The sequence below is a fragment of the Carcharodon carcharias genome, chromosome 10 (genome assembly GCF_017639515.1).
Source record: "Carcharodon carcharias isolate sCarCar2 chromosome 10, sCarCar2.pri, whole genome shotgun sequence".
NCBI lineage: Eukaryota > Metazoa > Chordata > Chondrichthyes > Lamniformes > Lamnidae > Carcharodon > Carcharodon carcharias.
In genome coordinates, this window is record NC_054476.1 from 31702678 (window position 1) to 31718228 (window position 15551).

General features: G+C 41.0%; 1 protein-coding gene across 2 annotated transcripts in view; it reads right to left on the bottom strand.

The window, feature by feature from the left end:
• Positions 1-4166: 4166 nt before the first annotated feature.
• Positions 4167-15551, bottom strand: part of mapk8ip1b (mitogen-activated protein kinase 8 interacting protein 1b) — a 187649-nt gene continuing 176264 nt past the window's right edge. For both annotated transcript variants that reach the window (XM_041197839.1, XM_041197838.1), the window contains exons 9-12: positions 12362-12481; positions 9716-9786; positions 6082-6180; positions 4167-4734 (exon numbers count right to left, since the gene is read on the bottom strand). In XM_041197839.1, the coding sequence (XP_041053773.1) occupies positions 4662-4734; positions 6082-6180; positions 9716-9786; positions 12362-12481 (363 nt within the window). In that variant the 3' untranslated portion in view covers positions 4167-4661. The remainder of the gene's footprint in view (positions 4735-6081; positions 6181-9715; positions 9787-12361; positions 12482-15551) is intronic.

Here is a 15551-nt window from a genome sequence, read left to right on the forward strand (position 1 = left end):
GGATAAAATAGTTTAAGTCAACAACTTATCATCCTGAATCACAAGGGGCTTTGGAAAGATGGCATCAAACTTTAAAAACAATGATGAGGGCATAAAGTCAGGACTATCCACAGGATTGAGATGGGGAATTCCATTCTTGTTATTTACTACTATAGATGCTCCTAATGCATTGACTGGATTTAGTCCTTTCAAATTAGTCTACAGTCATGAGGTAAGGCGACTGAAATTGATTCATGAGAAATCGCTGAGTCAAAATTCGGAAACTCTTTTGGATTATGTATCAAACTTCAGAGAATGATTGGACAGAGCATGTGAATGAGTGAGGGAACATTTAAAGATATTACAGCAAGCAATGAAAGTAAAGGCAGACAGGAAAGTTACAGCTTGTAGTTTTGTTGCTGGGAAAAAATACTTGTTCTGTTATCAGTACTGGGTGACTTGTTAAAGGCAAGGTTTAGTGGACCTTACAGGGTTGAAAAGAAACTGAGTGAAGTAAATTATTTAATAAATACTCCAGATAGAAGAAAGAAGCAGAGGGCATGTCATGTAAATATACTTAAAATGTACCTTGACAGGGAAGAGGATGAAAAAGAGGTATTGGTGGTGGTAGATAAGGAGAAAGAGGTAGAAATGAAGGATTCTGAAATTGATTTTCCTCTAATCAAATTGGGTAATGAGAGGGTACTTAAAAAATTAAATATAATATTGAGTTACCTTCCAGACGAGTGTCAAAGTGATTTGGGGAAGCTATTGCAGTCACACATAGCTATTTGTGGGAATAGGCCAGGGAGGACAAATTTAGCCATACATGATGTGCGTGTAGAAGTTTCATCTTCAATAAGGCAACATCCTTATAGATTAAATCTGGCAAAGTTATCACAAGTACAGAAAGAAATTTAATTCATGTTTCAAAATGACATAATTGAGTCTAGTTGCAGTAACTGGAGTTCGCCTATTGTGATGGTACTAAAACCGGATGGAACACCGAGACTGTGTGTGGATTATTGAAAGGTGAATGCAGTGACAAAAGTGGATTCATATCCTATACCATGGTTGGAAGATTGCATTGAGAAAGTGGGACAATAAAAATTTATCGCCAAGATTGCCTTGCTAAGAGGATATTGGCATGTACCTTTATCAGAGAGAGCAAAGGAGATATCGGCTTTTGTGACACCAAATGGACCATATCCATTTAATATCATGCTATTTTGTATGGAAAATGCACCTGCAACATTTCGAAGGCTGACAAAGTAATTGCAGGGCTGAGCAATCGTGCTGTATAAATTGAGGACTTGATAGTTTTCAGTCAAACGTGGAAGGAGCATTTACAAATCTGGAAGAATTATTTAGTCGACTACAAGAAGTTAATTCAGTGATGAGCTTGGCTAAAATTGAATTTACAAAAGTGCAAATTACATATCTAGGCCATCCCATTGAGCATGGTAAAGTGGCTCTGAGAGATGTGAAAGTCAAGGCTATCGTGGATTTCCCCATGCCTACATCAAAACAAGAAGTTGAGAGATTTCTGGGCATGAGTGGGTTTTACTGGAAATTTGTACCAAATTTTCGCATTGTGGCTGCTCCATTGACTGAACTATTAAAAAAGAACAAGAAGTTTCAATGGACACTGGAGTGTCAGAAGGCATTTGACAGTTTAAAAAACGTATCAGCTACGACACCAGTTTTGGCAGGACCCAATTATACCAAGCAATTTAAGTTGGCCGTTGATGCAAACGATATAGGCATTGAGGTCACGCTGTTATAAGAAGAAGGAAAGGAATTGAGAAACCAACTGGTTTTCATGGAAGTTGAATGTACAGCAGAGAAGATATTCAACGAACAAAAGGGAGACTCTTGGTCTGATGTTAGCATTGCAGCATTTTGTGATTTATGTTGCAAACAATTCATCAGAAAAAATTGTTTATACAGACCACAATCCTTTAAAGTTTCTGGACAAATTTCGAGACCGAAGTACAAGGCTATTCAGATGGAGTTTACTACTGCAACTATTTAATCTACAGATTATACATGTGTTTGGACAAGAAAATGTAATATCAGGTGCATTGTCAAGAGTTTGAAACTCAAAGGGAAGATTGGACACTGGATTGGAATGATTTCTGTTGATACGAATGATTTGCATTTATATTGTTATGTTAATGCATGCATCTGGTAATGTAATATTGTGAGTATATAGATAGATATAGGAGGCAATGTAAACTGGGTTAAGAAAATGTAGCCGTCTTTTAAAATTATGACAGTTTATTTACCTGTAAGGAGGCAGGTGTCATGAAAATATAATAACTTTCATAATATTATTGTGATTTATTGTAAAAGTGTGTTAATAATGGGGTTTGGATAGTGTGTGTATGTGCTTGTGTATGGGATTTAATTGAATTGGAGTCAGCTGGTTTTGATATATCAAAAAGTTAAGTTTGAAATGCTAAATACATAAACATGGCTGAAGCTTTAGAATGTGGGGTGTGAGAAAAATTTGAATTTTTATTTAAACCAGAGTAGTTTGAATTTCAAAGAGGTGGTAAGATGTTACACCTAGCCAGAAGAAGCTAAGCCAAACAGTGTCTTTATTTTTCCCAAAAATTACTGATAAAATTAGTACTATGAAAAGATTCATAATGAGAAAAGTAGTTTCAAAAATATATAAAAGAAATGAGGTAAGGGGGAAAAGGTATTCTAAGATCGAACACGTGTGTAAAGCCTCCAGCCTCTGTGCACCAAGTTGCCGTCTGAAGGAACCAAAGCTCAGAATACTCACTTTGAATATCATTGTCCAGGTTATTGCGTTGCTTTGTCTGGGTCTGTTTAAATCTATTTGTTTTTACTATTGCCTTAATGGAGGTGTAATTGGGAGCCTGATTAGGGTTTTAGGAATTATTATAGTAGTCATTTGTAGACCTATGTATGTACTTAAAATCTTTTCTTTTGTTAATAAATGTTGAATTTAGTTTTCTAAATCCTCTGAATTCATGGTGGTCTTATTACTTCTGAATTGAGGGCACGCAACTCAATATAAAATACAAATTACAAAACAGTTGTGGTAGCTGTTTCAAGTTTCCCTCTGGGATTTGAGCAGCTTGGCGTTTACCATCCACTGTGCTATAATAACCGTGAAGATCAAACAGCCTAGACTTTCAAGTGCAATAACAGGTCTAAAAGGCTAGAGATCAAAATTCATTGTGCAGTCCCAGGACACTGCTGGCAACTCAGATGGAGATGTCTCTTGTGACAAAATGTCAGCTGCAAATCATCTCAATGTGATGAAAACTAAGTGATATAAATGATTGAGATAAATCAAAGCGCAAGTGTGCAAGGGAATTGTTAGTACACCAATCTATAGCTCTCATTGGAAAATGGCACCCCAGCCGCCACCTTAAACATTCACTCCCTCCACCAGCAACGTACAGTGGCAGAAGTGTTGTACCATTTGCTGTACTAAATGCATTGCAGCAACTCACCATGGCTCTCCACACCCATGATCTCTACCACCTAGAAGGACAAGGGCAGCAAATGCATGGGAGCACCAACACTTGCATGGTCTCCTCCAAGCCACACACCATTCTGACTTGGAACTATACCTCCTTCGCTGTCACTGGGTCAAAATCCTGGAACATCCTTCCTAACAGTACTGTGGGTGTACCTATATCACATGGACTGCAGTGGTTCAAGAAGGCACCACCTTCTAAAGAACAGCTAGGGATGGGCAATAAATGCTGGTCTAGCCAGCGATCCCCATGTCCCAAGAAAGAATAATTTTCTTTAAATGGCTGGAATTGAGGAATTTTTTCCCCTGAATCATAATCGTGCGTAATAAATACAGAATTAGACTTTTTCAGCCATTATAGACCAATTTTCCTAATTGTAAACAGATGCAACCATGAAATGTGAATCCCAAATCAGCATGCTATTCCAGAATCCCATGTAACAAAACAGAATTTAACTCATTGAGTGACTACTGAATCAATGCCCCTGACTATATTGCATCTGGTACCACATTCCTCAGTGTACAAAGAGCTGATTAGCTTGATATCACCCATGATGCCCTGTAACTTTCAGCAACGCCTGTTCCTCTTGGTGAATAAGGTAATTGTGCAGACATTTTTTAAGAAATACTTGACTGTGGTGCAAAGAAACAGAGTGGAGAAGAAGGTGCTGTCATCAAATCTTTAAATAAACCATGTTGTACACTCCATGAACAAAGTTTAAGAACTTTACACACAACACTATTAATGAATACAGTGTAACATCATTGTTACAATGAATCTCATAACTCCCTAGTGCTTTGGTGCCATTCTGCCCTGGCATTTTGCCAGATTTAAATCCTGGCCCATCACACCAAATACGTACCAAATGCATCACAAGGGGTGTTTCAGGAAGCAAGCAGTTGAGCTGTTTTGCCATGAACCGATGGAACACGAGATGGGGCTGGATTTGCAGAGAAGAGGGATAAGAGGCGCAAACTGATGGAGGACGCTGTCAATCCATGTAGCATGGCTAAAAATAACAATAGGTAAAACGTTGCAATTCAGATGCTGTATAGTTTTGGATCATGATAAATGGCCTCTGGCACAGTGTGTTCATGCATCATGATGAGTTTGAGGAGGAGACTGTGAGGAGTTCAAAGCAGCACCGCAGCTCAGAGGCATCTACTCCAGATAGATGTCTTCTGTTGGGCAGGTGTATTCAATGTATTCTTTGTAAAATAGCTGGAAAGCCTTCCTGTATGAGAGGGAAAGAAATATATGTAACATCAAACAGTAAGCTCAAGTCTCCTTCATTGACAACCTCAACATTATCTTATCATACAGGGACGGGGACTTTTGTTCAAGACCTGCAATGGCTGAGTTACTACATCTCAAATGATTTTGGGGTGAAGGAAAATAGTTTCTACAACATGTACCAACAGTTTAGACTGAAAACAATAAAGTTTGCAATAATAGGCTTCATGTGGGAAGGAAGGTGTAATAATCAACTTTGTACCCTGGCTGGTAACCAGGCAGTGTGATTCATTCCCACAACCCCCCAAACCCCCACCTTCAAACCTATTCATTTCATTCAAATCAGGGGGAGAGGGGGATAAGTTCTATAAACGGTGACCCAGGCAGGAAATTTGTAATGACCCCCAGCCCTTCCCCATGTCAAATTTTCTCAGCAGTATACTTGTTTCTCTGTGATTATTTATGTTGGCAAAGGCTGTGCATGGATCAATTTTCACAGCTAGGATTGAGATTTTCTTTGGGCGGGGGTGGAGGTAAGGGCATCAAGGGATATGGTTGGTAAGCAGAGTTGAGGGACAGATCGGCCATGATCTCATCAACAGAGAATTGCAGAACAGGCCTGAAGGGCTGAATGGCCTCCTGCCACTTCTATGTTCCATCTAACACAACAAACGATAAGGATGAGATAAAACAAAATTTCACTGGATATAAAAGTTACACACAGAAATTATCTGCCTAGGTCTCACTTAAAATTAGCTTTGCTTCATATAATGTTTTTAACACCTGATAGGTATAGGGGTAAGGAGGCAGGGAGGATGTGTTTTGAGGAGGTGGAATCATAAAACCTCAGAGTGCAGGAAGAAACCATTTGGCCCATTGTGCCTGTGCCTTTTTCAGAAATGTGTACACTTTCATTTTAAAGGCTATTATGGATATTGCTTCCACCACTGGTTCTGTAAGGTCATTCCAAGTCCCAACACCCTTCTGCATAAGAAAGTTTCTCCGAACTTCCCTGCTTCTAAAGGCCTTTGATTTATGACCTGCACTGACCTGTAGAAAATAGTTCCTTTTTCCTATATCGGCCTCACTGACTACACTGGGAATGTCAGCCTTGTTTCTAGTCTCTACAGTGGGACAATGAACCTACAACTCTGACTCAGAGGTGAGAGTGCTACCATTGGAGCCAGAGCTGACACTCTGACAAAGGGAGAATGGGTCAAGAGCAAGATGACACGAGCTGAGTATCCAAACCGCACTGTCATTTGCACAGAGTGGCCTACAGGTAGCATGGTAGAATTTATCCTTCATTCCTTCTGCAAAGGAGACTTTGAAAGAGAGAAGCACATACCCTACTGATTCTGCTATTGGCTTGGTTGAATCTTCAGAGACAAAAACATGGGAAGCAAATCGATGATCTGAAGGATGTTTCGTAATAAATCCAAAATATCTGGAAAGAGAAAAGATGCAGCAGGAAGGCAACACTGGGATTTTCCATAGAATCACAGAAGCAAACAGTACACAAAGAGGCAGCAGGGCCCATCATGATTGTTCCAGCTCTTTCAAAGAGCTACCCAATTAGTCCCACACCCCTCTCTTTCCCCAGGGTCCTGCAAATCTATCCGTTTCAAGTATTTATCCAATTCCCTTCGGAAACTTACTGCTGAATCTGCTTTCAACTCCCTTTCAGGTTGGGCATTCCAGATTGTAACAACTTGCTGTGTTAAAAAAAAATCCTCCTTGGATTTTTGGCCAATGATTTTCAATCTGCGTCCTTTCGTAATTGACGGTCCTGCCACATTTTCTCCTTATTTACAGTTTAAAAACCCTTCATGACTAGAAACACCTCTAATAAATCTCCTATTAACCTTCTCTGCTCCAAGGAGAACAAGCCCAGTTTCATTGGTCTCTCCAGGAAACCGCAGAATCATGGAATAGTGCACCACTGCCATTGAGCTCATCAAGTCTCCTTCAATGAGCAATCCAGTTAGTCCCACTCCTTCCCCACATCCCGGTAATTCTTCTCCTTCAAGTATTTATCCAATCCCCCTTTGAAGGTTAATACTGAATCTGCTTCCACCATTTTCTCAGGTCCTAACCTTTAATTACAGAAAAACAGAGAACTTTACACATCACCTCTGGTTCACCTTAAATCTGTGTCCTCTGACCCTCAGCCCTTGGAACTTTACTTACTCTATCTAATCCTTTCATGATTTTAAATACTTCTATTTAATCTCCTCTTGGCCTTCTCTGCTCTTAGGAGAACAATCCCAGCTTCTCCAGCCTATCCACAAGACTGTAATCCCACATCCCTGGAACCAATCCAGCAAATCTCCTCTGAAATCCCTCTGAAGCCACCATGCCCCTATTTAAATGAAACTATACAGTGGTGCTTTGCAGACAGATGCGATTGTAAGAGCTTCATTATTTTGAGGTTCATTCTTTTGTCACCCGCAGACTCAACTATTCGAATGCTCCCTGGTCAGCCTCCAGGCAACCTTCCAGCTTCCAAAATCCTGAGCTATTTCAAGTCCCTGCTATCTGTTTCTTAACCTGCACCAGCTCACTAGTGCGCTTCAGAGGGTGGTTAAGAGGTAAATATATTGGGGTGGGACTGGTGTCACATATAGGCCAGAGGGAGTAAATATGGCAGGTTCCCGGCATTGGCCAACACTGGTGGGGAGGTTGGATTTTAATGACAATCCAATAGCCCCAGAACCACTTTCACTGATATCACCTTTCCTTCCACATTTTAAAAACTGAATGTAAGTGATCAAAGTGCCACACTACAACCTAAACTAATGTTCTACTGGATTATTAATTCCAGCCTGCTGGGTGACCATTCCAGTCACATAACCACTTTAACTGCTGGACCCAATGAGTGGACAACAGTTGGGGACTGAGAGGGTTTTCTGTGATGCATTCCATGGTTGCATAGCCAGGTGGCTGTTTCCATCCAGGCTTGCACATGAAGTCCTGTGGACCTGCTGAGAATCAGTGCCTTCAGGAGATAGTCAGAGAAATCCTCTTGTATTTCCTTCCCCTAGCCTTTGGGAACCAGTTTACTGGTTCTAAAAACTGTGGTTTTCCACACAGCATGACTGAAGCCAGGAACGTAGAGAAATTCACAGAAGTAAAGCCACATCCCAGTATTCTCTTGCAACATTATGTGATATCAAGATATCACTCCACGTGATATCAAGAAATGGCTAAAGACACTGGATACTGCAAAGGCTATGGGCCCTGACAATATCCCAGCAATAGCACTGAAGACTTGTGCTCTAGAAATTGCCGTGCCCCTAGTCAAGTTGTTTCAGCACAGCTGCAACATTGGCATCTACCCGGTTACGTGGAAAATTGGCCAGCTATATCCTGTACACAAAAAGCAGGACAAATCCAGCCCGGCCAATTACAGCCCCATCAGTCTACTCTTAATTACCAGTAAAGTAATGGAAAGGGTCATCAACAGTGCTCTCAAGCAGCACTTGCTTAGCAATAGCCTGTTCACTGACACCCAGTATGGGGTCCACAAGGGGCACTGAGCTCCTGACCTCATTACAACCTTGATTCAAACATGGACAAAAGAGCTGAACTCCCGAGGTGAGGTGAGAGTGACTGCCCTTGACATCAAGGCTACATGTGACCGAATGTGGCATCAAAGAGCCCAAGCAAAACTGGAATCAATGGGAATCAGGAGAAAGCTCACCACTGGTTTGAGTCATACCTAGCACAAAGGAAGATGGTTGTGGTTGTTGGAGGTCAGACATCTCAGCTCCAAGAAATCACTGCAGGAGTTCCTCAGGGTAGTGTCCTCGGCTCAACCATCTTCAGCTGCTTCATCAATGATCTTCTTTCCATCACAAGGTCAGAAGTGAGGATGTTCGCTGATGATTGCACAATGTTCAGTGCCATTCGTAACTCCTCAGATACTGAAGCAGTCCATGTCTAAATACAGCAAGACCTGGACAATATCCAGGCTTGAGCTGACAAGTGGCAAGTAACATTCACACTATACAAGTGCCAGGCAATGACCATCTCCAACAAGAGAGAATCTAATCATCGCCCCTTGAAGTTCAACGGCATTACCATCATTGAATCCCCCACTATCAACATCCTGGGGTTACCATTGACCAGAAACTGAACTGGACTAGCCATATAAACACTGTGGCTACAAGAACAGGTCAGAGGCTAGGAATCCTGTGGCGAGTAACTCACCTCCTGACTCCCCAAAGCCTGTCCGCCATCTGCAAGGCATAAGTCAGGAGTGTGATGGAATACTCCTCACCTGCCTGGATGAGTGCAGCTCCCATAACTCAAGAAGCACACCACCATCCATGGACAAAGAAGCCCACTTGATTGGCACCATATCCTCAAACATTCACTCCCACCATCACCAACACACAGTGGCACCAGTGTGTACCATCTACAAGATGCACTATACAACTCACCAAGGCTCCTTAGACAGCACCTTCCAAACCCACGAGCACTGCCATCTAGAAGGACAAGGACAGCAGATAAATGGGAACATCACCACCTGGAAGTTCCCCTCCAAGTCACTCACCTTCCTGGCTTGGAAATATATTACCGTTCCTTCACTGTTGCTGGGTCAAAATCCTGGAACTCCCTTTCTAACAGCACTGTGGGAGTACCTATATGACATGGGCTGCAGCAGTTCAAGAAGGCAGCTCACCTTCACCTTCTCAAGGGCAACTAGGGATGGGCAATAAATGCTGGTCCAACCAGTGGAGCCCAGATCCCATGAATGAATAAAAAACGATTACAGCCACTGGTGCAGCAATAACCTGCATTTATACAATGCCTTTAACACAATAAACATCTGAGGCAGGGGAGATAATAGGGTCAAGATGACATGGTTTTCCACGAAATGGGATGCCCTTTCTTGCACTGGTGACAGTTATTCGTTGTAGTTACCTTAGTCTTATCTGGGAGTTTGATGAATATTAAACCCTCATGATAGGACTTACTTGGCGTTCTTTGGATGATACCCGCAGAATGAAACGTTCTTCAGCTGAAAGAAGTGGCTGCATTTACTGGCCTGTCATAAAACAACAGACAGGAGGAGAATTCATTTTAAAAAAAAGCAACATGCTATGCTTACACCATTTGTACAGTTGCAAATTTATTATTTTGTACAATAATTTTTAATCAAATAAGAACAAACTCTTCCATGGCATTGCTCATCATCAGTCATACAATGTGCTGCTTTATAATGACAGAAGGTTTACTTCATGGGATGTAGAACGGATTATTCTGCTGCTAAAGTGCAGCATTATTGAATCCGGTCAATCCTCAAAACACAACATGAGGCCAATCAGAATTTAACTGCGGCAAGTAAGGGAAGTATGTAGACTGGTGAGTGCTAATAAATCTCCAGCACCAGGTTAGAAGAAACCAGGGTGATTTTTGTTTATTAACACACTATGAAATGTGACATCTGAAGTCTGGAAACATTTCTCCTGAGATTTAGGAGTTTGTTTCATCCTGTTTGGACATGATGTATTACAAGGGCCACTGATCTACACTGCTTGAATGAATAAAATGACACTATGTGATCTATCATTGTGATATTTTCAAACTCAAGTTCCATGATTGTGCATAAATTCCTGCACAATGTGTGCGTGATAAATAGGGAAGGAATAGTGAAGAGTATGATTCTGCTGATATATTTAACATAGTGTTGGCTATAAAAGGAATGTTGGTTAAAAACTATAGGGATTACTGTAAAATGAATGACAGGAAAAATTCAAAACAAAATTAATGAAACAAAGATACATTGTTTATTTGAGTAGCTTTATATCAATGTAGAGATTTTTGAATAAAATGAATGAATGTATATATACATTATAGAATCATAGATAGCACAGCACAGAAGAAAGCCATTCAGACCATCAAGTTTTCCTTCATTTTTTCAAAGAACAATCCAGTTATTCTTATTCCCTTCCATGTTCCCTAGATCCCTACAATTTCTCTCTTTCAAATATTTATCTAATTCCCTTTTGAAGGTTACTATTGAATCTGTATCCACCACTCTATCAGCCAATGCATTCCAAATCCTAACAACTTGTAGTAAAAAGGATTTCCCTCCGTTTAACTCTGTGTCCTCTAGTTAGTGACCCTTCAGCCATTGGAAACAGTTTCTCTTGATTTACCCTATCTAAACCCTTCATGATTTTAAAGGCCTCTATCAAATCTCCTTGTAACTTCTTTGCTGTCACATGAGCAGGGACATGTTTTTGCTTAAAAATTAAAGTTTTTATTTCATTTATCTTTGCTTTTGGAAACCTCATCCCGCCCGTGGATGTGGTTTCCAAAAAAATGCAAAGAGCACTTAGGCTTTTTGCTTGCCCATCAACTGTTAGATTGGAGAGGCAGTGAAAAGTTCAAGACAGTTGATAAGTTAATGGCCTTAATAGGCTTTTTAATTGTTGGCAGGCAGACTGCCGACTCTGGTGCGCAGCCGCTGCCCAAAGAATTCTGCGCAATGATGTTGGGATGCTTGCCCGACATCACCGCGGGTCATTTCACGCTCAGTTGGGTTGGGCGCGTGCCCACCCGCCAAGCTAAAATTTCTGGCCATGATGTCCTTAGAGGCTTGACCAATGAGGCCTAAGCGCAGGCAATCCGCGGGGGGCGGGGTGCGGGGGTGGCGGAGCTTCTTGATAAGAGTCCTGATCGAGCATGTAGCATCTGAAAAGTGCTCTGCAATAAAGTTTATCTGTTCCTTGTTGAAACCTGGCCGGTCCATCAAGTCATTACAGTTGTCATGCAAATTATACTTTGCTATCACTTATGATGCTGCAGTGCCACCAGTGATGGGAGGCAAGTACAATATGACCATTTACACAGACTTTCCAATATAAACTTGGCATAGGAATTTGTACTGAATATATAAAATAAGCACAGAATGAATGACTGTCAAAAAGGAACTGGTTAATATAGCACATAGTAATAAGGCTTTCTCAGTCACACTTTGCTGGTAACATCCCCATATTGGGTAACAACATAAGCTCTGACATGCTATAAGCAACACCATAGGAGATATGCTAATAGAAGTTGTAGGGTACAACTTTTGCTAATTAGTTGATCTTACGTGGCAATAAGCTGGGAGAGTCAAGACTAAGTCTAGCCTTCAGGTGAAGTTGGGATCGAGAATCATTGAATGGTTACTGCAGGGAAGGAAGCCATTCAGCCCGTCTCATCTCTGCCTGCTCTCTGCAATAGCAAATCAACTCCGCCACCCTTTCCCTGTAGCCCTGTAAAAAATTCTCTCTTCAGGTGCTTATCCAACTCCATTTGAAAGCTATTGTTGAATCTGCATCTACTACACTCAGCACATTCTAGATTCTAACTAGTTACTGCGTAAAGCCTTTTTCCTCATGTCATCACTGGAGGGAAATATTGAACCTGGGTATGTAGATGTAATTCAATGCCTCCACTGGGAGAACTGTGCAATTTTATCATAACAAGGTCATTTCCATTATAAATGTGGAAATAGGAACTTCTAATGGAAAACGTTGACGGGGGGTGCACGTCGATATGAGAATTTTCTGTGCTGTGAACTTTCGTGGTTCCAAGGGAAATGCAATCATTACAGGCAAATTATAAATTACCTTCTCATAGACTCCACGCCCATCGAGTTGTACAGCTATTTTAATTCCTCGCATGCTGATCTCTAGTACACAGCTAGAAGGAGGGTTGAACTGGACAGTCAATCTTCTCGTTGTTGCAATCTGTTAAGAAGAAAGCAACAATTGTTCAGACTTCACCAAAGATAGAAGTTGAGATGTCAATCTTAAAAGAGCAATTTAATCCAATATCTGTTTCCTTAATTTTCCTCCCTTACTTAGATGCACATGAAGCCTAGCCAATATCTATCACCCCAACCAACATCATTAAAACACATGACCTGATCATTTTTTTATTTGCAGTTTGGGGAACATGCTGTGCATGAATTGGCTGAAAATTGTTGGCAACATTTCAAAAGTGCTTCATTGGCTGTAAAGCACTTCAGAAAGTCATGAGATTGTGAAAGGCACTGTATAAATGCAAATTCAATCTTTCTTGCTGTCAGCACATTTGATCTTGTCCTTACTGAGTATTAACTCTACCATGTTCCCATTCAAGTGTCTATTTTTTTTAAAGGAGTTTAATGTGCTGTATTCAACCACCCTTTCAGCCATCCAAACCTGCAACCTCTACCATCTAGAAGGACAAGGGCATCAAATGCATGGGAACACCACAACCTATAAGTTTCTCTCCAAATCACACATCATCCTGACTTGGAACTATATAACTTTTCCTTCACTTACACTGGTTTAAAATCTTGGAATTCTATCCCTAACAGCACTGTGTGTGTTTCTACCACACATGGCCTGCAGCAGTTCAAGAAGGCAGCTCACCACCAACTTCTTGAGGGCAATTAGAGACGAGCAATAAATGTTGGCCTAGTCAGAGATGCCTACATTCGATGAACAAATATATATTAAAAAAATCTCACTGCAGCTATAGGCTCAAAGAAGTAATTCCAAGCATCTTTCATTAAACCTGCATGTCATGATCCTGAATGTGAACTGTCTGGCTTTCCTGAAAGAAGTATATAGAATCATGGAATGCTACAGCACAGGAGGCCATTTGGGCCATTGTGCCTGTGGCAGCTCTGTGAAAGAGTTATCTAATTGTTTCCAGTCCCCTGCAAATAGTCCTGCAAATTTCTCCTTTTCAGGCATATATTTAATTTCCTTTTGAAAGGTGCTGCTGAATCTACTTCCATCCTCTTTCCAGGCAGTGCATCCTAGATTATCGTAATAGGTATTGCTTCTATTGTCCTCTTCTGTCAGGCTGAACTCTTCATCTACAGCAACAACTTGCATTTATATAGCCCCTTTAAAGTAGTGAAATGTCCCAAGGTTCTTCACAGGAAAGCAATGAGACAAACATTTGACACCAAGCTACATAAGGAGATAAGAATGTAAGTAGGAGGAGCAGGGGTAGGCCAAAGAGCCCCTCCAGCCTGCTGTGCCGTTCAATGTGATCATGGCCTCAAGTCACTTTCCCTCTCGCATCCCATATCCCTAGATTCCCTGAGAAACCTGTTTATCTGTCTATCCCAGCCTTAAATATGTTCAACAATGGAGCATCCAAAATCCTCTGGTAGAGAATTACAAAGATTAACAAATATTTGAATGAGAAAATTTCTCCTCATTTCAGTACTAAATGATTGATCCCTTATCCTGAGCCTGCCTGTGTTGTAGATTCCCCAGCCAGGAAGCAACCTCTCAGTGTCTACACTGTCAAATCCCTTCAGAATCTTGAATGTTTCAATGAGATCACCTTTCATTCTTCTAACCTCTAGAGAACACGTATATCCAATTTACTCAGGCCCTCCTCATAGTTAACCCAGGAACCAATCTAGTAAACCTTTGCTGTACCACCTCCACTGCAAGTTAACCCTTCCCTAAATATGGTGACCAAACTGCACACGGTACTCCAGGTGTGGTCTCACCAAAGCCCTTACAATTGTAGCAAGACCTCCTTATTCTTGCACTATAATGTCATTGCAAGAAAGGCCAACATGCCATTTGCCTTCCTAATTGCTTGCCATATCTGCAAGCTAACTTTCTGCATTCATTGTACGAGTGCACCCAAGCCCCTCTGAACACCAAAATTTACAAGTTCCATGTGTTTTAAAAAATATTCTGCTTTTCCGTTCTTACCACCACCATCGATAACCTCACTTTACCCCACTTTATACTCCATCTGCTACCTTGTTGCCCACTATCTTAATTTGTCTATATCTCTTTGCAGCATCTCTGTGTCCATCACACAGCTTACGTCCCCACCTAGCTTTGTATCATCAGCAAACTCTCTGTCATTACTATACATTGTAAATAGCTGAGGCCCTAGCACTACTCCACTAGCCACAGCCTGTTAAGTTGAAAATGCCCCATTTATCCTACTCCTTGCTTCTCGTCTCTTAACCAATCCTCTGTCCATGCTAATATAGTATTTCCAACTCTATAAGCCTGTAACCTTTAATGTTGCATTTAATTGAATATATTTTGAAAATCAAAGTATACCAGAACTGCGTAGATAAAAGCAAAATACTGCAGATGCTGGAAATATGAGATAAAAACAGAAAGTGCTGGAAGAACTCAGCAGATTTGACAGCATCTGTGGAGAGAGAAACAGAGTTAATGTTTTGAGACCACGACTCTTCTTCAGAGCTGAAGAAGAGTCATACGGACTCGAAAAATTAACTCTGTTTCTCGCTCAACAGATGCTGTCAAATCTGCTGAGTTCTTCCAGCACTTCCTTAATAAAGACTTCCTTAATAACAGATTCCAGTATTTTCCTGATGACTGATATCAGGCTAACTGGCCTCTAGTTCCCTGCTTTCTCTCTCCCTTCTTCCTTGAATAGCAGCATTACATTTGCTAACTTCCAATCTACTGGGACTGTTCTGGAATCTGGGGAATTTTGGAAAATCATAAGTGCATCCACTATCTCTGCAGCTACCTCTTTTAGAACCCTAGAACATAGGCTAACAGGTCCAGGGGATTTGGGGTTTTATCCAATATCTTTTCTCTGCAGCAGAGATACCAGACAAATGACCAAAAGCTTGATCAGTGAGGTAGGTTTTTAGGAACATATTAAAGGAGGATAAGAGAGGTAGAGAGGTGGAAAGGTTAAGGGAGAGAATTCTAGAGATTAGGGTATATTTGGCCGAAGGCCCAGCCACCAATGGTGGGGTGAAGCATATTGGAGATGCACAAGAGGCCAGAATTGAAAGAATACAGAAGG